The 25,627-nt window shown below is 39.0% G+C and overlaps 1 protein-coding gene across 1 annotated transcript in view; it reads left to right on the top strand.

Moving 5' to 3' along the window:
- The window catches only part of FAM135B (family with sequence similarity 135 member B), a 154,256-nt gene extending 128,915 nt beyond the window's left edge, over nt 1–25,341 (top strand). Inside the window, exons 12-19 of the mRNA XM_026113690.2 lie at nt 189–2,271; nt 2,754–2,920; nt 4,019–4,110; nt 6,426–6,523; nt 6,826–6,977; nt 7,696–7,806; nt 10,006–10,119; nt 11,348–25,341. Of these exons, the coding sequence (XP_025969475.2) occupies nt 189–2,271; nt 2,754–2,920; nt 4,019–4,110; nt 6,426–6,523; nt 6,826–6,977; nt 7,696–7,806; nt 10,006–10,119; nt 11,348–11,553 (3,023 nt within the window). The 3' untranslated portion in view covers nt 11,554–25,341. The remainder of the gene's footprint in view (nt 1–188; nt 2,272–2,753; nt 2,921–4,018; nt 4,111–6,425; nt 6,524–6,825; nt 6,978–7,695; nt 7,807–10,005; nt 10,120–11,347) is intronic.
- The last annotated feature ends 286 nt before the right edge of the window (nt 25,342–25,627 follow it).

Below are 25,627 nucleotides of genomic sequence, written 5' to 3'. Positions count from 1 at the left end.
GCCTTTGCATTTTTTGTTATGTAATTCTAAAATACAGGTAATTTGTATAGTCTATATGGTTTATATAATTTACATAGTATAAATATATATAACCTTTTAGGCCTTACAATCATTTCCCAAAATCCCACATCAGGTTGAGGTAATTGGTTATATTCTTGCAGGTATCATTTCTTTTTTCTTTCTTTCAGACCAGAATTTGGATGTTTTCCCAGATTTTGAGGTTCCTGCAAGTACACAAATGGATGCAATAGGCAACAAGGAAGATTTTGCATCACACGATGCAGTAGCGAAAGGAGACTTTGGGAAAGGTACTCTGCTAATTCACACAGACAGAATAAATGGGAATCCCTCCTGTCTATACAGTGGTACTGAAGGTGCTGCTTATACAGCTAAAGGTTTAAACCAGCACTCCACATCTCAGGTATGTACAGTGAACAAAGAAGGCCAAAGGAAACCTGAAAATATTTTTGTTTCAAGTAAAGGAACTGCTTCTAACTCGGAGCTGGGCAATAGCGAATGCATATCAGAGGACTTTAAAACATCTGAGGATGTTTCATTAAAAGACAATAGACTTGCACCAGATGTTACCTATGGAGATACAAAACCTAGCAATAAGGATTCCCACAAAAGTGAACCCGTGTTAATTGTTAGTGCTCAGGATGACTGCGGAGCATGTGGAACTGATGGCTTGGAAAGCAGGACTGAATTACATAAAACAGCTGAATCTAGTCATCCGGCAAATAATTTCACTTCGTCTGAACTTGCACTAAATGAACTAACCAGTCTTGAAAAACCAGCAGATCCAGATGCCAAGGCTCTGTTACCTGTTTTGAAAGCTGTGCCCACCCACAGCTTTGAAATGAAATTGTTCACAAAGGAACAACGAGCTGAAGAATGTGAAGAGTTTACCCTGATGTCAGGGGTTATAAAGAGATCTTCTTCAATAATATCTGATTCGGGCATTGAAAGTGAACCAAGCTCGGTGGCATGGTCTGATGCACGTAGTCGGGCTCTGGAGCTGCCCAGTGATCGAGAGATCCTACACCACTTGGTACGGAGACATGCCATTCACCGAAATTCCCTGGAGGGTGGCCACACGGAAAGCAATACCAGCTTGCCCAGTGGGATCCAAGCATCGCTCACGTCCATTAGCTCTTTGCCCTTTGAGGAAGAGGAGAGGGAAGTAGAGCTTACCAAACTGACCAAATCTGTTTCAGCTCCTCAGATCAGCAGCCCGGAAGAGCCTGTGGAGGAGGTGGATATAGCCAAACACAGTGAAGCACCCTCAGGAGCTTCAGGAGGAAACTTAAAAAGTTGCATGGAAACAGAGAGCAGAGACAGTCCATTAACTGTGAACTTTTCTGAAAGTCAGATTGCTGAAAGTGGTCAGACCACTGAAAGTGGTCGACTAGAACCGAAAGGACATCCAAAACCCTCTGCTAAACGCAGTAGCAGTAACACTGAGTTACAAGGGGAAGGGGAGAAGGAAGGTTTTTCAGAGACATACTGCAGTTTGGAATGTGCAGAAACCCCTGTAACTCAAAAGCAGCTCAGAGATGATGATTCTGAATGCCAGTCAGTGGAGAGCAGTGGCGAGTGCAGCTTAAAAACACCAACAGCTTGTAGTTACTTGGACATGAATATAGGTAATTTTGATACATCCATTGAGGATCCAAAGGATAAACCTAAGCCAGACAGTTTGAACATACAGCAAGACTTTTATTCCGGTTTTAGGATATCAGGAGAGGAGAATTTCTCACATGGCATGAAGCTGGTGCCAGATTTTTGTTATCCTGTTCCAACTCCCTTGGAGACCTCCACTGAGTTTGGCCCAATGCAAGGAGAGCGTGCTGACTCTGCTGCTGACAAAAGCCTGGCAGTATATGCAGAAATGCAGGGTTTACAAGAAATTGAGCTCAACGATTCACCCGCCTCAGCGCCGCCTGCCACAGGATCCTACCAGGCTGAATTTCCTCAGGAACCTGACAACAGAGAGCATAAACTTGTAGCTAATGGCACCGGGTTTCATTCGGTGACAACGGAAGGGGTAGCACTGGAAAGCAGAAAGTCTGTTGATGTGGTTAACCTGTCTGTCTCCTGCACTGCCACATGTCTTCCTTTTTCTTCCGTGCTCAAGGAGACCCCTGCTATGGTCGGCTTCTCTTCAAAGCAGGCTCCATTTCCCATTACGCGCCAGCCTCTAGGCTCTTTCGGAGTTGTCTCTTCTAATTCAAATGAGATGGATGAAGAGGCCAATGAAAGGATGCTGAAGTAAGAATGTCTAATTACTTCTTTAATTAATGTTATCACAATGCCAAGAGACCCTGACAAAGTTCAGAGCCCTAATACACTAAGCGTAGGCTACACATGCATTGAGACAGTTGCTGCTGGAGGAGTTAGAGTAAAATAATCCAACTAGACAAATGGTTTATTCAGAATAAATAATCTAAGCAGACAGCAAAGACTGAAACACAGAGAGACTGAGATTTTCGAAGGTATTAGGTCCTTAAACCTCGTGGAAATCAGTGGGCGTTAGGTGTCCAAATACTCTTCAAGATCTGGCCCTCCATCATGAAGCCAAGGTTACCCAGAGCTGGGTATTGATACCCAATAGCTGGTTCACCACTGAAGTACCATAGCTTGTCTTAGAGCTGCAGATATAATTTCTTTCAAGTACCATTCTCCTCATTTCTGCTTGAAAGGTTTGTTGTTGAACACCCACTTCTACTGCAATTAATTAATGTATTCTCCAGTTTTTATCAGGCCAAAGAAAAATTTAAAAAAGAAATGAAGATTGAAGGATTTCTGTACAGTGACTTATCTGTACTAGCTTCTGATATCCCATATTTTCCACCAGAGGAAGAGGAAGAAAATTTGGAAGATGGAATTCACCTGGTTGTCTGTGTCCATGGGTTGGATGGTAAGGCTAGGCAGAATTGCTATGCGTTATTTGGTATAGACAGAAAAAAAAAAAAACAAAAGGCAGATCTTTAGCAAGTATGAAAGAACAGAGAATCAACAGAAAACATTTACGTTAGCTAAGGGTTTAGTCTTTTATATGTTGTTTAGTCCACCGTAATAAAGGACCTGCATGAATATTAAAAATTTTGCTCTAAGAAATGGGTGCTTGCACATTTTTTTCGTTTAAACAGAATTCTGCAGTAAAGTAAATCAATCTTTACCTGTACAGTAACAGTATATTACAGTAACTCCTTTCACCATTCTGCGGATGTTTGTTGTTTAGCAGTATGTCATCAAGGTGAAATCATGATTTAAAAAAAAATACTACTATAGGATAGAAAGTGATTGGCTTCAGAAAGTAAGAGAGTAAGTATCATAATTCCCTGTAGAGGAAGGATAGTCTAGAATTTTTAAAATATACACTTTCTAAGCAGAAAGCAAATATATTAAAGTTGAAACACCTCTTGAAAAGGTATTTGTTTTAATGGGAAAGGAGAAGGCTTTAACTTTGGGACTACAGAGAAGGAGCAACAGAGACTCCAAAATAGCAGGCGGCCTCATAAAGGGGAGAAACAAACGCTCCCTGGCTCGAGCAAGGACTTGAACTTTGCCTTTTGATATCCAGCTGGCAGTAATGTTGTCCTCAGGAGGAGAAGGTGCCTCCTCCAATAAAGTGTTTCAGAAGACCCTGGAATTTGCCTAATAAGGTCAGGCTCCAGCCTTTTAGGGGCTGCTTGTGGCTTTCCGGTGATTAGGAGGCAGAGTTATTCTGGGCCTGATCTTTGCCCCTTTCTCCCCGCTGTTTATGTGGCTCATGTACCCCACAGCAAGCAGGAGCTGAGGTCCAGCTGTCCCCCGTGCAGCTAAGCAGGCCATGGGTCATCTTTCAATGCTGCTGCTTCAATGTATGGTCAAATTGTCCAGTGAAGCTGCCTTAGCAGCACTTTAAAAGAGCTCTCCAGAGTCAAGGCCTGTAGGAACAGAAACATATTAAGTTGAATCTATATTAGTTACTTTGCTGCTGAATTACAGCTGATCAAGCACCATTTATTTCTAGGTAACAGTGCAGATCTGCGGCTGGTAAAGACGTTTATAGAACTGGGCCTTCCTGGTGGAAAACTGGACTTCCTAATGTCTGAAAGGAATCAGGTAGTACAGAGCTAATTTCTATATTTCTTTAGGTCCCCTGCAAGCTCTTGACATTGCTGAAACAGGGTCTTCAGAAAGTGGCTAGCTGGAAGAGGCTAAAGCACTGGGGAATTTAGGGAATTTTGTGCAGGATTTAGTATAATAGCTGGTTCCACTCCTGCCTGGGTTTACAGGGTGTTTAAACCAACCAGAGAAGATTGCTAGTACTGAAATCAAAGGCACTTTAACTGACATCAGCACTTACAGGATTGGACCTTAGAAGAAGTTAATTGATTTATCCTGCCAGTTTGCAAACATAGCAGACAAGTGTATCCAAAACAAAACAGCATGTTTAGTGATGTTAAATTTTCCTGAGGATGTAAAATACACAGCTGAAGGCAGCAGGTGTTGTCAGCTTCTTTTGCCACAGCAGCCACTGTTTCTTTTGTTGTAATGTTTACGAGCTTTATTTCCTTGAATGATAAAGAAAACGTCTTCCAGAAAAATTCATTGCTAGTATAAGCAGAGTAACAGGAATGAATTCTGTGCTCTGTTTTGCAATGAACCCGTATTTATGATGCAGAGGGCTACCTTTATACACAAGAAAGGATTTCCAACGCCCAGTCAAAAGCATTATTCTGATTTATGAAGAGACCTGAGAAACTTAAGTCAAAACTTCCCAACCTTCCTTGCTCAACAGATCTTCTTTTTTCTTTTTTCTTTTTTTTTTTTTTTTTCCTTGCAATGGCCAGTTGGTATCAGTCTGTGAACTTGCCACCTTCCAGCGCACATTTCTTTCAGGAAGAGATTGGCCCAGAGAACATGAGCATGATGATGTTAATGACGAGACCACTTCAGACTTGCATCAAAGGCTCTTCTCTTTTCCAAGGATGAAAGGATTAGTTCTTACAACATCTCAATTTACTGTTATTGAGAGCCCATAATGAGAAGTTTTAGTCCTCCTTCTATGGTGTGGAAAAGTGAGCAAGTTCCAGTGAGCACTGGAAATAGGACCCATGTGGCTTGATGGTTATCTGCATGCTTTAAAGCATCCTGACAACCTTTTTTCCCTGCTCTGGGAACGACACTGAAAATCATTCATGAAATCAGTTGTTTAGCTGAAGCTCGCTTTGTAGAGAACAATGCGACTCACTTTTTTTAGGCACTCATTTGTGAGATACTTGGCAAGCTCAGTCAGACTGAGATGATGCTGAAGGATGGAGGCATAACCAGGTGAAATATGACATTGACTGTGTTTTGTCTGTGATTAACATTTGGGATGGTATTTTTCCACCTTTAAACAACCTGAAAGATTTGGGATAATAATCACAGGAAGAAATCATTAATTATCAATGCAGACAAAACAAACAGGCAGGAGGTTAGTGGACTGTTTGTAGTTTATGAGAACATTTATTTTAAGACAGTATTGCAAACTGAATATGCTCATGTTTTCCTTTGCAAGAGCTGCAATTAGCAGGATGAGTTGTGTCACAAAAGCATTAATTACTAGATATGTTTGCTCTGAATAGCTGTTCCAATATTTGATGATTGTTTTTGTGGCATCTCATTAGTTACAAATTTGATTTAGAGTTCTGTTGGATTGCCAAATGACACAGTTCTGAATAAGAAGATCTGCCTGCAGTTGTATAGACTGGACAATATATTATTTGTTTTATTGTATCACAACTGGCAGCACTGTTGCAAGCAACAGTGTGTTTAATCTTTCTCTGGCACCCATTCTCTCACTGATAACTGTTGAATAGCGCACAACATTTCATTAAAATGGCCTAATAATTTTGTGATCACAGCCTTAGGGTTGACATAACCCATGTGTCAGTGTATAATGTTATAAACTATTTCGTCTCGGTAATCTGTTAAATCCTGAATGCCGAAAGCTTTTATTTCACATGCACGGTCTAGTGCCTAGAGAGGCTGAGCATTAGCAGTTCTCACCAGTGTCACGTCAGGCTGCTTTAAGAAGCAGTAATGACTCTGAAATCACGCAACCATGTATTTTTAATCTTACTACTAATAAATTGTAGGCCTGAGTTTTTCCTACCTTGATACATAGCTAAGTTTGAATGAAGTACAGTCAGTGAGGAAAAAGGAGTAACCACTAAAGGCAATTTAACCCCCGTAAAACATGAATTGTCTTCTAGAGGCTCTGTTTCCATGGCCTACAAAGGAGCCCAGGATGATTCTTGTGCTAAGTTGAATACCCAAGATTTCTTGTGTTTTACTTTGAAAATATCATTGATCTATGATTTATATATACAGCAATAAATGCAATGCAATGCATTTTAGTTTACCAACTGATTCAATTCTTTTTTTGCTAGACTGATACTTTTGCTGATTTTGATACAATGACTGACCGATTATTGGATGAAATTATTCAGCATATCCAGTTGTACAACCTCTCCATATCGCGAATAAGGTAAAGCATTCTGATAATTAATAGTCCGTAACTGTATGCAGTGATAAGAAACATTCAGTGGAATTAGCTTTTCCAAAGGTGCCCTATGTCAAAAGCCGCTAAAGTCAGTAAGATGAATTTTTACACTGTTATAGCTAGAAGAGTATCTACGAGGCTGAAGAAAATATGAAATGATAATTAAAGAATGTTAATGAAAACTTTGATAGAGTCCATTCAGGAGAACAACTTATGCCGCCTTTACATGTAATTTAAATAAAATACAAATTGGTTTTGTGTGAATGTAATTCTGTCTTTCCTAACAGTTTTATCGGACATTCCCTTGGTAACGTCATCATCCGATCTGTACTAACTCGCCCCAGGTTTCGCTATTACCTCAACAAATTACACACCTTCCTGTCCCTCTCTGGGCCTCACCTGGGAACCCTTTACAACAACAGTACTTTGGTTAGTACAGGTAAGAGTTAATGGGAATGCTATGACTTGCTGTAGTAGTAGAGTGCATGAGAGAGCAGCTCCCTGGAGGTAGCAGTAAATCGTGATGAGACGAGTCATTCACTGAAGCTGTAGAAAATATTTGCTGCAGACTTCAAACCCACAGAGATTTCCTTCTGGAGTTGGGCTCAGTGTCATGAGGAACTTGCAGCTTGCATTTCCTGAATCTGCCTGTGCGCACACGATGAAGTGCAAGCGCCAGAGCCCGTTTCTCAACCCTTGAATCCATCCTGCTGTCTTGACCTGGGCTCTGTGAAGGCTGCAGTGAGACAGGCTCTCAGTACCTACTAGTAGGTCCCTCACCGTGCTCCCTGGAAAGGCCAGGGGTGTGCAGTAGCAAGAACTGATCTTACTTCCACTGTACTCTTTCACTTCCCTTTATACTGCCTGTAAAGTCAGACATCTCCAAGGCTGAGAAAGACACTTACAGTCATATGTGAAATGAATCTCTCAAAGTCTGACCTTCCTGAGTCTTCATGTTACCATGATATTGGAGAATACAGGAAGACCCTTAGACTTCTCTTCCTGTTGATTAGCAATACAAGAAGAAACAAGAAACTCTTACAGTACCATTGTTAGTGTATTCAGTTTTAATTTATTATCATAGGCACACATCTTCAAGTCCTGGGGTTAATAATTAGCAACCGTGGTAAAAAAATATGCATCAATTGTTTTTCTAGGCCTATGGCTCATGCAGAAGTTGAAAAAATCAGGGTCACTTTTGCAACTGACCTTCAGGGACAATGCAGATCTGCGCAAATGTTTCCTCTATCAGCTCAGCCAAAAAACAGGTAAGTAGTGCTGGAGGTGGTTGTGCAAATGGCAGCAACTGTTCCAAAAATTGTCCTGTATTACTGTGTTCTCCAGAAAGTAAAGGTAATATGCTTTTAGTCACTGATTTTTCTTTAAATGTCCTTACGTTAAAGAAGGTCTGCTTTGTGTAATATCTATTTTATTTGTGCATTTCCTCTGCAGTAGTCACCAGGGAATATAGTCGACAAATTGTTAGCACCAAATAAGACTTCCATGCTGTAGTAAACATGCATCTAAGTTTATATTCTGCAAGAAAGAAATATTATCCTTGACAGGCCATCATTACATAATTTATGCTGTTAGAGGAAAACCATTTTTTCTTTTTCTTTTTTTTTTTTTTTCAAGTTCAGCATCTCTTGTCTCTAGGAAATATGGTGCTATGAGATGAAGAGCAAATTTTATTGATGTCTATTGTGACATCTCTGTACTGCAGAGAGAGATGTATGGCCTAGCACTGGAAAAAAAGATGTCTAAACAGAGATCTTTTACCCTTTCCTTGGTCTGTCATGAAGAAATGAAATAATTCAGGATTTTCCAAAGAAAAGAAAGCAAGCATAATCCTTCTGGTCAAGCAAATATTTTTCTTCTAAGAGTTATTTTTAATATTGCATGTGATCAAATTGGTGCTAAGTATACACTCGCAGAGTCACTACTTGATATTTAATTGTTTTTCTCATGCTCTGGTATGAATAGGAAACAAAGACAAATTTGTTAAGGCAAATATAATTTCTTGATACTTAGTCTGTTAGACATAGAATGGTTTGATAATTTTATGAACACAATACATGACCTAATAAGTGAAGGGAAGCTGCTGTGTCTTGGCATTATTTGAATTTCCTGTATGAATCCCTGGCTCGCGTTTCTGTGCAATACAGTGGGATATTTACTTTATGACTGTCATGCTCAAATCAAATTGGGTCTACAAAGGAAGCTAACATGATAGCTTCACAACCAAGAATTCCCAAGTACGTGTTGTGAGCCACAACGATGTGTTGTTTTGTTAGGTTGGGAGACTGGAGATGTCATGGGCGATAAATGAAGGTTTTGTCCCTGCAAAAGCAGAAAGTTAAATGTCAAGAGGGTTTTCTTTAAAAGCAGGATGATGCAGGTAGATGTGTAGGGGGAAAATATGAAGTAGGTCAAGATATGAGCCTATGAGCTGAGTCATCACAGAGGTCCTCCTAACCCCATATCCTTCTTCCAGAAGTGCTTGAGAGCACCTACAGATGGAGAAGTTTAAGAGGGTGGTGTTATTCCCTCTTTTCCAGATAACTCTTGAGCCTCCAACAATTTCTGACTTTCTTCTTAAAGTCATAGTCCCTGCTTAAAGTTTAATTTCTTTAAACACTCCTTGTGCTTGTTTTGCAAGAAAAAATGAACGGTTGTTCACTACTGAGCTTTACACAAAAAAATATTTGGATGTGGTAGCACTCACTGTTGTCCTCTCCTACCTGAAAGCCCAGAGTGGAATTTACAAACTTAATTGGTTTCATCGTAGGCTGGCCTAAGAAAATGATGAGCAGCTTCTGCCAGGCTTAGAGAAGGAGCCAGCAGTACTCCTTCTTGTGGTGATGATGAAAATCTAGAAAGGGAAAGACTTGGTCCTGGGCCGCTTTTCTGTGAGGGAGAGGGAAGGAGAAAGGTCAAAAACACAGCTCTCCTGTCTTCAGGATACTCTCTGGACTAAGAGACTGTATCATCTGTCTCCATTTTCCAACTCTTCTGCCAAATTTGGGCTCAGGAGGCCACAAACAGAGGAAGCAGCAGGAACCTGTACCCAACCACATCCACTTCTCCATGAAAGAACACCAACTGACTATAGTGGGGATGTTTATGTGTTTACAAAGTTCAGCGGCATAAATATTTGCAAGATTAAGGTTTTAATCAAACATCATTTGCAACAGAAACAGTTCTCTCTCTCTTTTTTTTTTCTGATATACAATTAACCTGCATGAGCATATGTAAATAACAAGTAGTTCACAGAAGTAGCAGAAATATTTCTAAGCTATTCTCCTAAACCCTTATAAATCTGTGCTATGTTTCAATTTTTCTTCATCTATTTTGCATTGTAGATTTCAAAATGTGCATGAGCATGACCTAGTCATGCCGACATTATATATGTTTTCATTGCTGTGCATTATTGTGATGAACATATTTAATGCATTTGTTTGCCACAGGTCTTCAGTACTTTAAAAATGTTGTGCTAGTGGCCTCACCTCAAGACAGATATGTACCCTTTCATTCGGCAAGAATAGAAATGTGCAAAAATGCACTTAAAGACAGGCACACAGGTATGTGTAAGATATTTTCTATGGTTACAAAGCTGCTGAGAAATTGTGTTGATTTTCGTGTAGCTGAGGTCATTGCATCAGAAGGGTTTTTCATGAGCATGATGAAAACTCAGATGTTTGTTTGATAAGGAAGAAAGTGTACTCTTCCCACAGGAAATGACTGAAATCAATAAAAAAAGCTTTTTAAGAAGCTCTTTGTCTGATGAAAAAAAAAATTTCAATCAGGTTGTAATCAAAGGGCTCTTACCCCTTTCTCCTCTTCCCTCTAATTTATTTTAAGAAAAGTGATGATAATAGAACTAGTTCTCAACATTGTTTTTCTTCAGTCTACTGAATTGCTAGTATTGTCTCACCTGTTTCACATTACACAATCTCATTAAGCACATCCAAAGTCGATGGGTTTTCCCTTTGATTTCAATAGTCTTTGGATGAGTGCCATATGATTTACGTGGCAATCAGATCTCAAATAATCTTGTTTTGTAATAAAACCTGCCAGGCACCTCAGCACACATGCCATCAGAGACCTAGCTCTCCTGAGAGCTCAGACTGTATGTTGTCCCATGTATTGCCTGTGTTATTAGCAGTTTCGCTTATTATAAAATGCTCCATAGCTTCAGTTTGATACCAGTTTCAGAAATAATGTTCCGTGTACATGACTCTGCTGCTTTCCTACCTCAGATAGGAATTCAAAGGCAAGCTCCTACCTCAGGTGGTTGTTTCTCAGGGTTATGCATGGCCCAGCAGGAGCCAGGTCTACATTCAGTATAGATCATTGCTGAGTATGGCACGTTTCCTGAGCAGTTGCTGCTCTATAAATTTCTGAACTACCTATAGAAAAGCATGATGTTCTTGATAAAGCAGGTTCCTCAGAGAAACTCTAACGGACCTTTATTTCTTGCCAGACCCCTTTTCTTTCTGCTTTGTGAACAGAGCGATTCCAGCCCTCTTTCCCTGAAGGTAACGAGAGTGTTTCCTGCCACTGCAGTAGAAATAGGACTGAATGCTGAGGAGCTTCAGCAGCCCTCTTGGGGTGGCAAATGTCTCCTCTTAGATTAACAGTGTCCTGGCACTTGGCTAACCTTGGCAATGGATGGCTCCATAGGCACTTGCTTTTCTGGCATTACTTTGATTTTCCTGCTAGTTGTCACTGGGATTAAATTACGCTGGAAGGAAAGAAGGGATCTGGCAGCTTTGGCATATAGATGTGACATCTGAAAATATTTTTCAGGTCCTGTTTATGCAGAAATGATTAACAACCTGCTCCAGCCATTGATTGGGGCGAAGGACTGCACTTTAATACGACACAATGTGTTCCACGCTCTGCCAAACACCGCCAACACGCTGATAGGACGGGCCGCCCACATCGCAGTGCTGGACTCTGAACTTTTCCTGGAGAAGTTTTTCCTCGTGGCAGGACTCAACTACTTCAAATAGTGCCTGAAGTACCGGGTAACAGAAGCAAAACATTTTGTTGAGTGGAGAATCCCTTAGCCAAAAAAGTGCAGTATCAGAAACGAGATCAGGTGGGACTTCCAAACTCTCTCCATTTTCATTTCTGTTCCAGAGAATAAAGTTCTATGGCTTTAAGGTATCCAAGCTTCCAAGTACTGGTGCTTTTGGAAGAAATAAATATCTCTCTTGAGTTTCTACGCTCTTTGTCCACATAAAGACATAAGCCACTTCTGAAACAGAATCAGAATAAGAAGGCTAATTCTCTAAATGTTATTGGACCAATTTGATTTCCATTTCTCTCAGTTATTAACCCAGGAACCTGGCTGTCCTTGATTTAATGTTTATTTATGTATTATCAAAGCTATACATCTGTAGCACTTTGGGGGTAGTTAACACAAGAGGAAACAAGTGTATATGAACTCAGGTTAAAACCTCCTTTGTGATGAACTGAAAAGTCTGGAAAACATTTGTGAAAGATTTAATGGTTCCATTGTTGAAAGAAAAAGCTCAAATAGTTCCATTGTTGGTAATCATTTGTAACATGCATACATTGAAAGAATGGAAAGGGAAGAAATATTTTAAATAGAATGAAGAAACCTTGATTTTTTTTTAAGTTTAATTTGGATTTTTTTTCTTCAAGTTAGAAGCTGCCAAACCAAGAGGAATCTATTGGAATACTTGTGAAATATCAGTGACATCTGTTAACACTTATCCTGTTTACATTTATAGAGTATTATTATTGTGCTTGTCATTATGACCTTAGAGGTCTTTGCTTTCAAATGTGTATCTAGGTACACTTGCCCCAATAAATAAAATGTTTATTTATTACTTTGAGCTGAAATTCAAAACCTAGCCAGTAATACAGCTACAAAACCAATCAGATGAAAATAGTCTGGTGATACAGAGTGGTAAGCACTGTGGAAAGCTTAAAAATACAGGGATATCTTCTTAGGCTGCTCTGCAATGCCATACTAATGCTCTACTAATGTCCATTTACAGTGCTACAAACACCCTAATTATTGTATGGTTACAGCTGGTTGAAACATTTAAACCTATGTTCATACAAAGATATTACAATTCTTTTTGAGGGTTTGGAAAAGAACCCATTTTTCACTTTTTCTAGTTTTTTTGTAATTTTTAATTAAAATTTGTATCAAAAAGTTATCAGCATTTAAAATGACAAATTTCAATAACTTTCTATGTTTTCATACCATTTTGATAAATTTTCAATGTCACAGCCGTTTTTTCAAAAAAGGGAAAGTGAATAATTCTTCACAAATACTTATTTGTTTGGAAGAAAGATGATTTTTAAATGCAAACATTTTTTATTTAAAAACATAACTGACCAGCTCTCCATATCTTCTGACAAAAGCAGTGAAAAATGACAAAGATGGTTCCAGGTGTCAAGACTCTCAGCAGTTAATTAAAGTCAAGTCAGCAGAGATCCCTGAAATAGGTGAGTTAAAATAATAATAATAATAACAATAAAAAATAAACAGGGGAAACATTTGTGCATGAAAAAGTTAGTTTTTAAGTAAAACTAGTATTCAAAAGAAGAAAGTGGACAAGTTGTGCAGAATTAGTTCAGAAAAAGAGTTGCTAGCAGACTGGCAAACACTGCTAAAAAGTGAGGCTGGTTTGATATGTAGGTGTATTTTTAAATAGAAAGAAATAAGAAGGAATATACAAAAGGGTGGGATTAAGATCATCTGAAAATAAGAAGTTGTATTGCACCTAAAAATTATCTTCTGCCACTCAAAGGTCACATTGAAATTAAGTAGAAATACTTATATGGTAAGTTTCAATGCTGACAAATTTTGTGAACATTAAATATTGTTGCAGTACTTGAATGAAATAGGTAGATACTATTATCCCTTTTTCTTTTATAAACTGGCAGTTTAAAGCCAAAAGCGGGATTTACCTGGTTTACAAAAAATTCGATGTCAGTAATGAAGAACTTCTGGCTCCCACTTCTGGTTTTGGAAGTCTTCATCCATCACTTTTCTGCCTCTACATTTTAGTGCTGGCTAAACGTACATATCACAGCTTACTTCTTCCTTGGCAAATCGTTTACACAGTTTCGAGTATAATCGGGGATGTAGGCTGAGCTTTCATACAGCACAATGGTTTTGATCTGCAGTCACAGACTTCTAAGGAATATGCAAAAGCAAGTGAGAAAAGCAGTCCCCACCGTCGGTAGCTTTTAATGCTGCACAGAAGGGTTGGCTCCTCCTTTAGAAAATGTTTAGGTGCCTGCAAATGGAAAATACTGAAAATCGTTGAGAGGCTAGTTTGCACAAATTTAAATAAATAACTACACATTAATATGTGCATTTATGTACATATGCATATATATTTAACTTATATATATAATATGTATGTATATACATAAATCTATACAAAGTCTGCTTATTTCAAGCTCTCACATTCAGCTGTTTTTAATACTGAGTATACTGAGTCCAACAACATGCCACGGTATCCATTCTTACACTCAGATTGGTGGTTTCTTGCCTCACCTTTTGGACTAGACAGCATTCCCGGCCTTCTGTTTGCATGAGTGTGAGAAAGAGGGGAAATGTGAGACGGTCTCTTCTGTATTAGTGCAGAACTTGGTGGCCCTTTCAGCATGTTCACTTCTGCTCTCACTGCTGCCAGTGCTATGACTGATGGGAAAAATAACTAAAGGTTTCTATATGTGTAATGTTCTTCCATGGCTCAAAGTCTGGTTGCAGTGGGAGATTGGGCCCATACAGCTTGCTCCTTGGAGGGCATGATAGAGAGTGGCTAAAAATCTGGGACATGTCATTCCTGTGAAAAGTTGAGACATAGGTTTTATCTTCCTTAAGCTGCCAGAAGGTTGTGAGAAATATTGGCAATAACTGTCTAGCTTAGCATTCATTTTGAAGCTCTTAGAATGGTCTCCATTTTTCTTCTTTTATTTTTTTAATGGAATCTTGCTTTGGTAATGATTCAGAATATTGTAAATCCACTCCTACAGTGTATTATACTGAACAGAAAGCCTCATTATTGTTATAATGTAAATAACATGTAAGTGGCTGGACATCATAAAAATATAGTAATCTACATGGACTCATTTCCAGAAGGTTTTTATATAATGATTTATACATAGAGAAATATATATTAAGAATTACCTTCTTAACAAATAGCAAAATATCTGCATAGTTAGCATCTTTGTTTCTGTGTTGACCTTTGGAATTTTAATGTGTTGTCCTTTCACAGAAAGCCTCTTAAATTACATTTAGGTACATTAGCAGTACCACTACAAGGATTTCCCTTCAAATTGCACAAGCTCCTCTTGGTTTGGTGTATCAATGGGGGCTGTGCTTAAATTCTTAAGTCCTTAAATTGATGGTGGATAAGACAGGCTTTCAAGAGCTTGGACAGAGGAGGGGGCAGTCTGACTTTTTTTGTAGTTTGTTTTTCTTTAAAGCCTCAGTCCTGATGTAGAAGCCTCCTAACAGCTTTCCACTCTGTTCAGTGAGTACATGAATAGCATCCTTATTCTACACTGAGCAACATTTAGCAAGACTGTTCCTGTATTTCACTCAAAGGGGACGTTCTCAGTACTGTCACTGGGACAACCTCAAGTTTTGGGGCTGTTCAGTTGTGCTGGCAAATTGGATTTTGCCCACTTAGCCATCTCCCTTTCTGCTCCTATGGGAAGGGATGGGGCAGAGAAGGAATATGGCTGGGACACCCCGGGAAACAGCTGGGATCGGGGGTGACAGCTGCTGCTTTGGTGCATGGCAGCAATGGCAGAAACAAACCTGGCTTTCCACACCACTAACTCAACAAAATAGGTAGTTAGACCAACATTTTTTCTCATCCTGTTGTAGTCCACTCACTAGGCAACTGTCCACTTTGTCATTATCTGGATACAGCCCTGAGACTAATGCTAGTTGTATTTGAAGTAAAACTTCAATCGGATTCTTCTTTAGAGAAGAAAAAACAAATCTGGCAACGCAGGGCTGCTTCTTGAGCACCTATGTGTGAAGTATTAGGACCAGCATGGTAGACGTCCTGGGTCCTACAGGTGAGGGACATTTTGCTAGTGAGGTTTGGTGATGTTAAAATTTGTGTGGATTATAGCCCAAACTGGTAAGTTCTCTCAAGGCAAGGTGACAGCCTATATGAAGGAAAAGAGATGCAAAGACAGAAGATCTCAGGGCATGGAAGTAATGGAAAGGACCAAAGGAAAAGCAGGAAAGGAGGGGAAGCTGCATAGGCAAAGGTGAATTTCCTGACAAAGAACTGAAAAAAACCTCAATACTGAGTAGGATCATCTCACTTAACATTAGACAATTATGTTCTAGATGTCTGTTTGTAGTCTGGTGGAGGGGATTTGCCTCCTTTTGTGGTCAGTGGAAGGAAAGATGGACTTTTAGAATGTGCTTTATCTGACCTATATTACTTGTCTATTCCAGGTTCCTCTAAGAATGCCTGTTCCTCTCCACTGGTTGTGTAGGAAATCAGATGTAGACATCTATTTTGTAGATAGCTACACCTGAGCAGATGGATTCCACACAGTGATGGAACCCTTATGGGACTCCATTCCCATCCCAAAGGCCTGGCACACTGTATCTTAAAATAGCACTTAAATTTTGAAGCCATCTCCTTTTCAGTGATAGAGTTATCTAGCTGGGATGGCACAGAAATTTTAAGAGGAAGAAGAAACAAACACATCCAATTTTACTGAAAAATTCATAGCATGACATGGTAAAAAGACACAATGAAGCTTTGACTTCTTTTCCATCTCTACTATACATTAAAAATATATATATGTATAAGCAATGCATAGTATTTAAAGGGTTTGGCGCTAAGTATATAAAAAGTGGAAGTACTTGAGAAAAATGTGGTATAACATTTCAGTGGATATCATGTCTTTATTAATAGCTGGCTGAAATTCTCTTAATTTGAGGCCGTAAGAGCCCATTCAACTCTGATTGTGTGAGAATTTCATCTCTTTTGAAAAGGAAAATTTGTTTTTTGAATATGAATGGAAATAAACTGTAGTGAAGTAAATGTGAGAGGCTGAGGGATAGAAAGGGACTAGCTGTTTCTGCAGATGAGCTGATGATTTTCAAGCGGCTGTATTTCTAATCTCCTGGTGATATTTGCAGGCTGACCTGCACAAAACCTGGAGAAACCCCTGAATATGTTTCTGCTTCTAGAGTAGAATTAAGATAGTCTAATTTGTTTAGCTAAAAATTAGTTGCAAAATGATTTTGTCCTACTAAAGGAAGTATCTAAATTCTCTATATAATCAATGAAGAGAGGCAGGCACTACAGAAAGTCTGCTAGAGGGATCTTGCTTTCTTATTTGATAGCCTTCAGAGTTACTTATCTCTCTCCACTTACCAGAGAACTTACTGTGGGGCTCATTTTCTGGGTCCCTAAGATGCCAGCTATAGCTGTTAGCTATTCAGTTTTTCATATGTAAGTGGAAGTTTTGGCTGGCACAGCTAGATTACCAGTGAACACTGAAGAAGCATACCAGGCTCCTTTAAAATTTGGCTGGAAGTGTGTCTTTTACCAGCTTCCAATGTATGCTCATCTTTTCTTTTACAAAAGTATCTATTTGCTTTCAAAATCACATCTGTCTGCTGACAATAGTGGAAGTTGAAATTGCTTACCACTTTAAAGGACTGTGTCCTAAAGGCTTGAAACCTTCGTACACAGCTTTGGAAATTACTAACAGCAATACCGAGCACTATTTTATTTCAAAGGCACCCATATAAAATGCTTTGACGGATCCTCTTCACTATTCCCTTGCCAGAAGGGCAAGCCAAGCTTGAGAGAGAAAGCTATTACAAGACCACGTGGAAACTGAGAATTCAGGCCAAAGCTTTCATTAGAATCCATAGTTTCCTTTGGAGCTTTCTGCATGTTAAGGAAAGAAGCTCTCTTGCATTCTGCCTCTGCATTTGAAATAGCTGAGTGATGACACAGAAGGAAAGCGAGAAGTTCTAGCAATAGGGTTAGACCCTGTGAAGTTTTATGCAAATATCCTATGAAACTTTATACATAGTGAATAGTCATGGGGCAGTTCTACAGCGGTCTCCGTATGCCAATATGTGTCAGCCTAGCTGAATGGTTGTTTTCTTTGTGAACTGAAATTTCCATTGGCAAATTAGCATCAGAACAGACCATCGTATTTCACTCCAGCTGATCATCTGGATGCTAAAGGTCATGTCCATGGAGGGCTCTTATGGAGTATTTTGTTTTATCTCCATATATGTGCTCATCAATTTTGTTGTTAAATATTATTAAGTAATTGATAATTCTAGCTCAATCTTTATCCCCTCTCCTGGGGTGTATTTAATCATGAAATGGTTTTCAGGTATAAATTAGCATAAATCCATGTCTGTTGAAGTCAGAGTTCATTCCACTCATTCTCATGTTTGAATACCATTGACTTATGGCAAGCTACATCACCAGAGTCTCAGGAACTTCATGAAATATAGTAGATCTATGTGCGCAGAGCATTACTGAATTAAAAATTAGCAAATTAATATTTGGAGGCCTCAAATACCTAGTTTTGGACTTGCTTGGTCTATAACCCACTCTTCTCTGGTTTAAGTTTATCTTTTGAATCAATACGTTGTGACCACAGCAAGATCATCCCTCTTGTTCTTTAGATGTACTCTTTTCTCATGATTCCCCTAATTTTCTGTCCCTTAAATAGCCTAATCAGCCCTGAGCTATGATTCTGCTTTGCCCAATCATTCACAAGAGTGCATGGTCACCTTGCCGCAATCTGACTACATCACCTGCTTTTCTTTTGTCTAAGGCTTCCAAGAATTGCTCTGTTCTTAAGCCCTCAGTCCTTTCCTTCATGCAAGGTTGCAAAATTTTCTATCTGAACCAGACCAACCTCTGCTTTTACATCTGTGTGATGTGGGATTTTCATGATGTGCCCCAACAGAACTTTACCCCAAACTAAAGTTTATCATTCGTTAAACCTTATCAGGAAACTGAAATGCAGAACCTCTGATTAATTTGTGCTTTGTGATGGACAAAAGATATTTTGCTGATTTTGTGTAGGTGTTATACTCAATTTACACTGGTTTATTCCAGACTGCTTTGCACAGTCTTTCTGTAGGCCTTCTCTGTGTCATAGTATTGTGTTGCTGTTGTGACCTTTTCCTTCCTTCCATGACATTTTTGTTTGCTCAGAATGCAACTCTAGATATTAGAGAGAACTGTTTCATGCAGGTGATAATCATCTCTTTAAAATGACAGAACCAAGTGAAGGATACACCCTTTTAAAGAAAAAAAATCAATAATTTGTACTTAAAATACTCCATAAACCTAGTCCAGATCATTCTGAAATTAATTAAAAGCTCTCCTGATAATTCTAAGTATGTCACATATAGCCACACACAATTCTTGGCATAGCGTATATTGTTGATGGTGTTTACTCCAGAGACTCTGAAGTCAGGGTGGAGGTGCATTCACAAATGTGTTCAGCACTGCCTTCCATTCCACTTATCCAGGAGTGGTATGTCATGTCCTGTTTCTGTGAGAGCTATTATCTCCTTCTATCTGGGCCTTTTCCTTGACTAGGAGGACTGAGGCAACCACCACCTTACGTTCCCGTCCTCCTCATACTTGCCCCCAGGGCTCTATGATCATCTCTGATATTCTCAGGGTTTACCCTGGTCTTGTCATTGGTGCCCACATACATGAACAGCAAAGGAGAAGAGTCCGAAGGCCAGATGAGCCTATGCAGTCTTTCTGTAATGTCATGAATCTGGGCTCCAGGTATCAGTAAACCTCTTTGGATGATAGGTGCCTCTGTTCTGTTGGAGAGAAAGTCAGCAGCTGTTGGCTCTCATCACCTCCTCTTTCTCCCTCATATCCTAATCTGAATAGCTAGAGCTGGAGCCTTCCTCCTGTTGCCAGAATTCACAAGCTTCCAGCTTGCACCCCCTGCCCACCTTCAAGTCAGTATTTACTTCCTGCTCCTGTGATGCTTTGTTTAAGGTGATTGCACCAGCAGGCACAAAGAGTTGCATCCTGTGGCATATGAACATCACTGGTGGACCTGCCTTTCCGCACACGAGTCATCTTGTCTCCATTGCGTCCCTGGCATGCCCATTGCTGTGCTACTTGCTTCACTCCTGTTTGCCCATCTTACCTGAGGTGATACTAGTCACTGCTGATCTTTAGGTGCAAACAGTGAAGAAGCCCGATTTGAGCTTGCTTCAACCTTTCGTGAGAAACAGGGATGTTCACTTACCTTGTGAACTCCAGGTCCTCAGCATGCTGCTTCCTCATGTGCTGCAGCCTGAAAGAGCTGCTGCCACTGCTGTTTCTTCTCTGTTTATAATAGGACTATATATTACATGTACACTTTCCTAAGGCAAATACATGTATTGAATAAAAATGCTTATGAAAACAATTTAATCAGTGTAGAGCTGCTTTAAATGCAGATGAGTCAGGCCTTTCCTGCATAGGATAAGAGCATAAAGAATAAATATGCATAAGCTCTGCTAATGCAAAAGGTCAGACTAAATTAACTTCTAGTACAACCTTGAAACTTGATTTATCTGTTTCTGCAAATTCAACTCTCTACTTTTGCCTAAAGCACTGAAAGATCCTCTTATACGTGCAGCAAAATCATCACAGCTGTCCAAAACCGATTTTCTCACATTCATACACACTATGTGCCAGAAGTCCATTAGCTATATGCATGGAGCTGCACATCTCCAAGTAGCTTCTGCCCCTAAAAATATGAAACTGTGGCGGAGTAAATTGGACTACTATTACTGCAAGCCCACAGGCATTTCATATGCTGAGAAATACCAGCTACAAACACAAAGAGCTTATTCAAAGGAAGAAAACACCTTCTTGAAAACCACATAAAAGTCTAGCCTGAAAGAATCATACATATATATATATATTTCTGGGTGGAGGCGGGGGTCCAAATACTCACTTATTCCACACTACCCATAAGCAGGATTAATCTAGTCAACAAAACAGCCTCTGAAGCCCCAGTATTTCAGTTTTCAGGTTAGTTTCTAGTAATTCATGTAAGCTTTTCATTCCTTCCTGAAAGTGAAAGTACTGGCAAAAGTCTACCTGTCCCATTTCAGGAGAAACACTCTCTTACTCTTTGCTATTTTAATGTGGGTAAGGCAACCTGCACCACTCCTGATTGTGGTGAGATGTCAAGGCATTTCTAATACAGTCATGCATGCAGCCAAATGCATCGGAAAGGATGAAAAAGAGACAAAGAGAATCTTTTTGACCCAACATGTGTCATCACCTTCAATAAGAATGATAATGCAAAATTTAGCTCTTGTATACCATTCCTCTTATTGTTATTGAAGTTGTGATTGTGACTGTGGTGATTGCTGAGACTAATAGGTTACTGTTCCTTTGGGGATGTGTGGGGGGTTACCTTAGTTATCCTTCAGTGCTCCTGGGAGGGAGCAGTTTGCTGGCTTCCTCCATCTCACTGGAGGAGAGAGACTGGCTTATACAATGAAATGTCAAGCTCCTGGCACCCCATTAGCAGCCTAATCTTATCTAAGCAGTCTTGAATTTGATGGGTGTTATCTACCTCTTCCATGGCTTCCATGGTCAATGCAACGTGTCAAATCAAAACTGCCATATCTCCCAAGACAGGAAGCTTGCCACCATTTTTTTTGTTTTTCTTGGCATCCACCTTCTTCAACCAAGCTTTCATTTTTAAGCTGATAGACCAATAATTTATTGGTTTTGCCAAGCTTCTTACTAATTTTAGTCTTGTATACATTGCTTATGCATCCATTCTGGGGAATTAGCTGTTTCCTTTCTCTTCTGTTAAATCTTTGTATGAAGGAGACCAGCCTACTAGTTGTGGTAATCCCTTTGAGAATACACGTCTAAAAAAAAAAAAAAAAAAAAAAAAAATCAGCTATATCAGCAGTGTTTTCGAGATTTCATTTTTATTGTGTTTGTTATGCCAAGAAAGAAGCAACACTGGTGCTTTGTCCAATGCCTTTTAGTGTCTCTAGCTGAGTAAGGAGCTCCTGTAGCTCTGATAGACCAAGGAAGGAAGAAGGAGAAGATGCCTGATAAATCCTCCTTTCTGTGATATGATATGGATTTACCCCAGCCAAGATGGCAGTGATGAGGCAAAAAGCAATAATAAAGAATAGTTTCCTGAACCCTATCCTCTTCACCCTGATAAATTTCACCAGAATGTGATGATGTTTGGGGAAAATATTGCATCAAAATCACAACACAGATCAGTATATTCCTAAATACTAAGTTCAGAAAAGAATTGAAATTCACGTCTATGGTTTGTGACTTAGGTTCATCTCTTTGCAGTAAGCTTTTTTAAATCCTGAACAGTTAAATGGTTCAGCTTACCGCAGGACTGCACTGACTTGAGCAATGGATCCATCAGGAGTGAGTCCTCATTTTAGACTATGTCCTTCTAAGATTGGTACCTATATCAGCAAATTATTTCTTTCTTCTGCTTTGGCTTTGAAAGTGTTGTTTGGTTTGTGCTTTTTTTGTTTGTTTGTTGTTTGGGGTTTTTTTCCAATCAGTGTAGATTATGAAATATCATGTTAATATAAATTGGAATTGGTCATGTCAAGGTCCAGATTAAAGGAAGGGCTGCCATCTACAAATTGAATACTACAGTGCCTAGATGTCTAGACCACAGTCATGAAATCATTAAGTCCACCTGGACTCGATCAATAGAAAACACACTTTACTAGGGTGTCTCTTGCATCTCATACCTTCCAGGAGCTTTGTCCTCTAAACGAAGGTTGTTAGGAAGCTTCCTGACAAGAGGGTATTACATAGTGTTTAGAAGAGTTTTCTAAAGTTCTTTCTTTTAGAATGGTGTAGGTATTACCCAACCGTTATCTAGCAAGGTAGTGACTGCAACTTTTGGTCAGGATTTGGAAGACCAGAATTAATTCCTCCACTCAGCCTGAAGATATTCAAGGATACATCTACCACACTCTGTAAGAATATGCTAAACCAGGTTGTTATTTTCTGCCCTTGAAGATGGGCTACAGTTGAGAAAGTCTGTGTGAGAAAGAAATTAGCTACCACGACATTTTGGGAAGCTCCTAGTTCAGATGGGGGAGCTGTTAGAGGTGCTCATACTTGCTTGAGCTCCAGAACTGATTTGTATTGCACCATATCAAGCTTTTGGATATCCTGAGATGGGAGCTATGCACCAGCTTCTTCTGGTTGGCAATACTTACTCCAATATCAGGTGCAAAACAGTGGGCATTTGGAGAACTTTTGGTCTTTCGGACCAAAGAGTCTCCCAAATAGTTTTTTTTAAACAGACCTCAATCATCTGTTTAAATCCCTTTATACATAATCAAGTCATTTTTTTAAAAAAAAAATCCGACCTTAAGACTTGATCTTCCCATTTAAGTTTAGACAATTAGACACAGCATTTGAAATATCAGAAAGATCAATTTGCTCTATGGTTACATAGAGAAGAGAGTTTCCTTGAGAGAACAGTACAAGTCTTATATGAAAGAAATTGTTTGCTGGGGGATCTTCTCTCTTTCTTAGAGGGAGCTTTTGATAAGAGGGCTCTTTAATTCAGGAAATTCAAGGACATGGGGGAATTCCCTCCTCTCTCCACTCCCTCTATTCCATGCTGCAAATTTTACATGCGGGTGCTGAAAATTAGAAAATATCAATTTATATTCCAAGCAAAACATATCTGTGAGGCAGGTCTTTTCTGCTGTCATCTCTTTCCCTGTGTGTGCTGTACATAGGAAATTACTGTGGTTTTGACCCTGGAACCACTATCTTGGCTTGAGAGTCATGAAAGTCCCCATGATACACTTTTTATAGGGAATTAAAATTGTAACCATCCAAATCACACTCTAACTTTTTAATATTTAAAGTTAGCCAAGTTATCAGAATTAAATTCTCAATTGTACAGTATCTATTCAGATGAAGCACCTCACCCCACTGGAATAATTATCAGCTCATCCAGTCTTTGAAATGATAACCCCTAAAATTTGAGCTTCACTGTTTCTTGACTGACATGTGGAATAGAATTTAGCCAACAGGAGCACAGTTCTGTCAAGACTCTTATCCTAGGTCTCAAAGAGTTATGTTTTAGTTATTTTATTTATTGATAGGCAAATATAATTTAGAATTTAAAACCTAAGTATTTCCTGTAAGTAATTATCTCTGCGGCTAGTTTTCTTTAAACGTACTACACTATTTAGTTAACAAGAACAAAGCTAGAAGAGTTTGAAAGGGATTTTTTTTTTTCCAAATAAGTAACTGACAGAAAATCATAATGTGGACTTGAAATACTAATGAGCTGAGTTTCAAGTGATTAATTACAACTTTATGCATTTTTTTCATAAAAAATATAAAATTCAGTTTTCTGACTCTTGGACTTGAAAATCATTTGTACCCATGCATAGTGAATGTAAGATACTAGCATTGGTATATATGCCCATGTTTGTACGCACAGGCTGCAAAGCAATGCATCAGAGATGTATCATTTTCCAAGTACTTCCTTTAAGGCTGATTGTTCAGGGCAAGTAATATGCATGATATAACTGGTGCATGTAACAGTAAGTACAGCCTTCTGCAAATTTGGATTAAAAGCCAGTAACTTTATTCTGAGGCTGAACTTTGCAGATGAGTAGTTTATGGCATTTTTAAGTGTAGCCATTTCTGTGGTCTGAATACGAGTACAACTGATTCTGTCATATGACACTAGAGGTTATACTTTTAAATGATATATTATTACATTTGATTGAGGCAGTTATCTTTCTTGCAAATTATATCTCAAATCAGACAGAAGAGGCAATAATTAGAGGCTATGAACTTGGAAAATCTGTAGTGTTTCTTTATTTTTGAGAAGACACCAGGATTTACAACACATGCTCTGTTCTGCCTCTCTCTAATTTACTTCCCTTTCCCCAATGAATGTTTGTCAACTGCCATACACTTCAATTTTCTTTAACTGTATCTGTCAAGATTTAAGTGAGATTTATATAGAAAAAAACAAAACTTATCAACAAAGTGGAAATAAATGAAGCTGAGTCAAGTCCGTGACATTTTAGGGAAAATGCAGTTGCAAATCAATTTCTTTGAAATGTAGGTTCTGACTCAACAGCATTCACAAGGTCTTGACTAACCATCTGATCCTGAGAAATGCTGCTCAGATGCACTTTCAGTATCATGGGCCAGGTCCCCAAGAGGGTTAAACTGATGGAGCAGTTTGTATAGCCCGAGGATCTTGCCGAATGGCAGCCAGTAGCATTCACAGCATCTCACAGTCAGACAACCAGAAGATAATAAATGTCTTGGGTTCTTTTCCAGGCCAATCTTCCAGTTGGCCAATTATATTTGTAAAAGTAATGTCTTTTTAGACAAATGCAGACCTCTCCAAGGGATCAAGTCAATGGATTAATGTGGACAGATCCTTATAGGTTAAGGGAAAGGGCTTTTAATTTTTAACTCTACTACTTTGAATCATGATCATACAAAAAAGGTGATGAAATCTGACATGATCCCTTGTATAAACAAGATCATGAATGTAAAGCTTATAATGCCACTGTGAAATTTTAATGCTTATTTATTATGGTTATGATGATACCTGTATAATAAGATGATGATAATAATAATGAATAGTCATCAGTGCCAATATGATTCTACTATTTTTCTACATATGCTTTATTGTGGCATTTTGTGTAGCTTGTGTTCTGTGTAAAGAAATGTCAATAAAATCTTTGCTTCCTTTTGTCTGTACTTTGTGAGTTTCTTGATACTCACACACAAATTACCTAACTCCTTCTGTCCATGTAGTGTGGGGGGAACATAATACCAGTGCAAAACAGAAGCAGAATTAAAAAAAATGTCAAGTATGAAGCAAGAGAATGGATGAGCTATGAGAAACCTCGGCCAGTTCAGACCATGCCTTTCTGCCTGAAGAATGTAAACCACCTCTGAAGTACTGAACCAGTAATGAATGAAAACAGTTAAATAATCAGATCATGACAGTTAAATAATCAGATCATGATCTAAGATGCCTTTA

The sequence above is a fragment of the Dromaius novaehollandiae genome, chromosome 2 (genome assembly GCF_036370855.1).
Source record: "Dromaius novaehollandiae isolate bDroNov1 chromosome 2, bDroNov1.hap1, whole genome shotgun sequence".
In the NCBI taxonomy this organism is placed as follows: domain Eukaryota; kingdom Metazoa; phylum Chordata; class Aves; order Casuariiformes; family Dromaiidae; genus Dromaius; species Dromaius novaehollandiae.
Note: the sequence above shows the minus strand (reverse complement) of the source record. Positions and strands in the feature narration are given on the sequence as shown.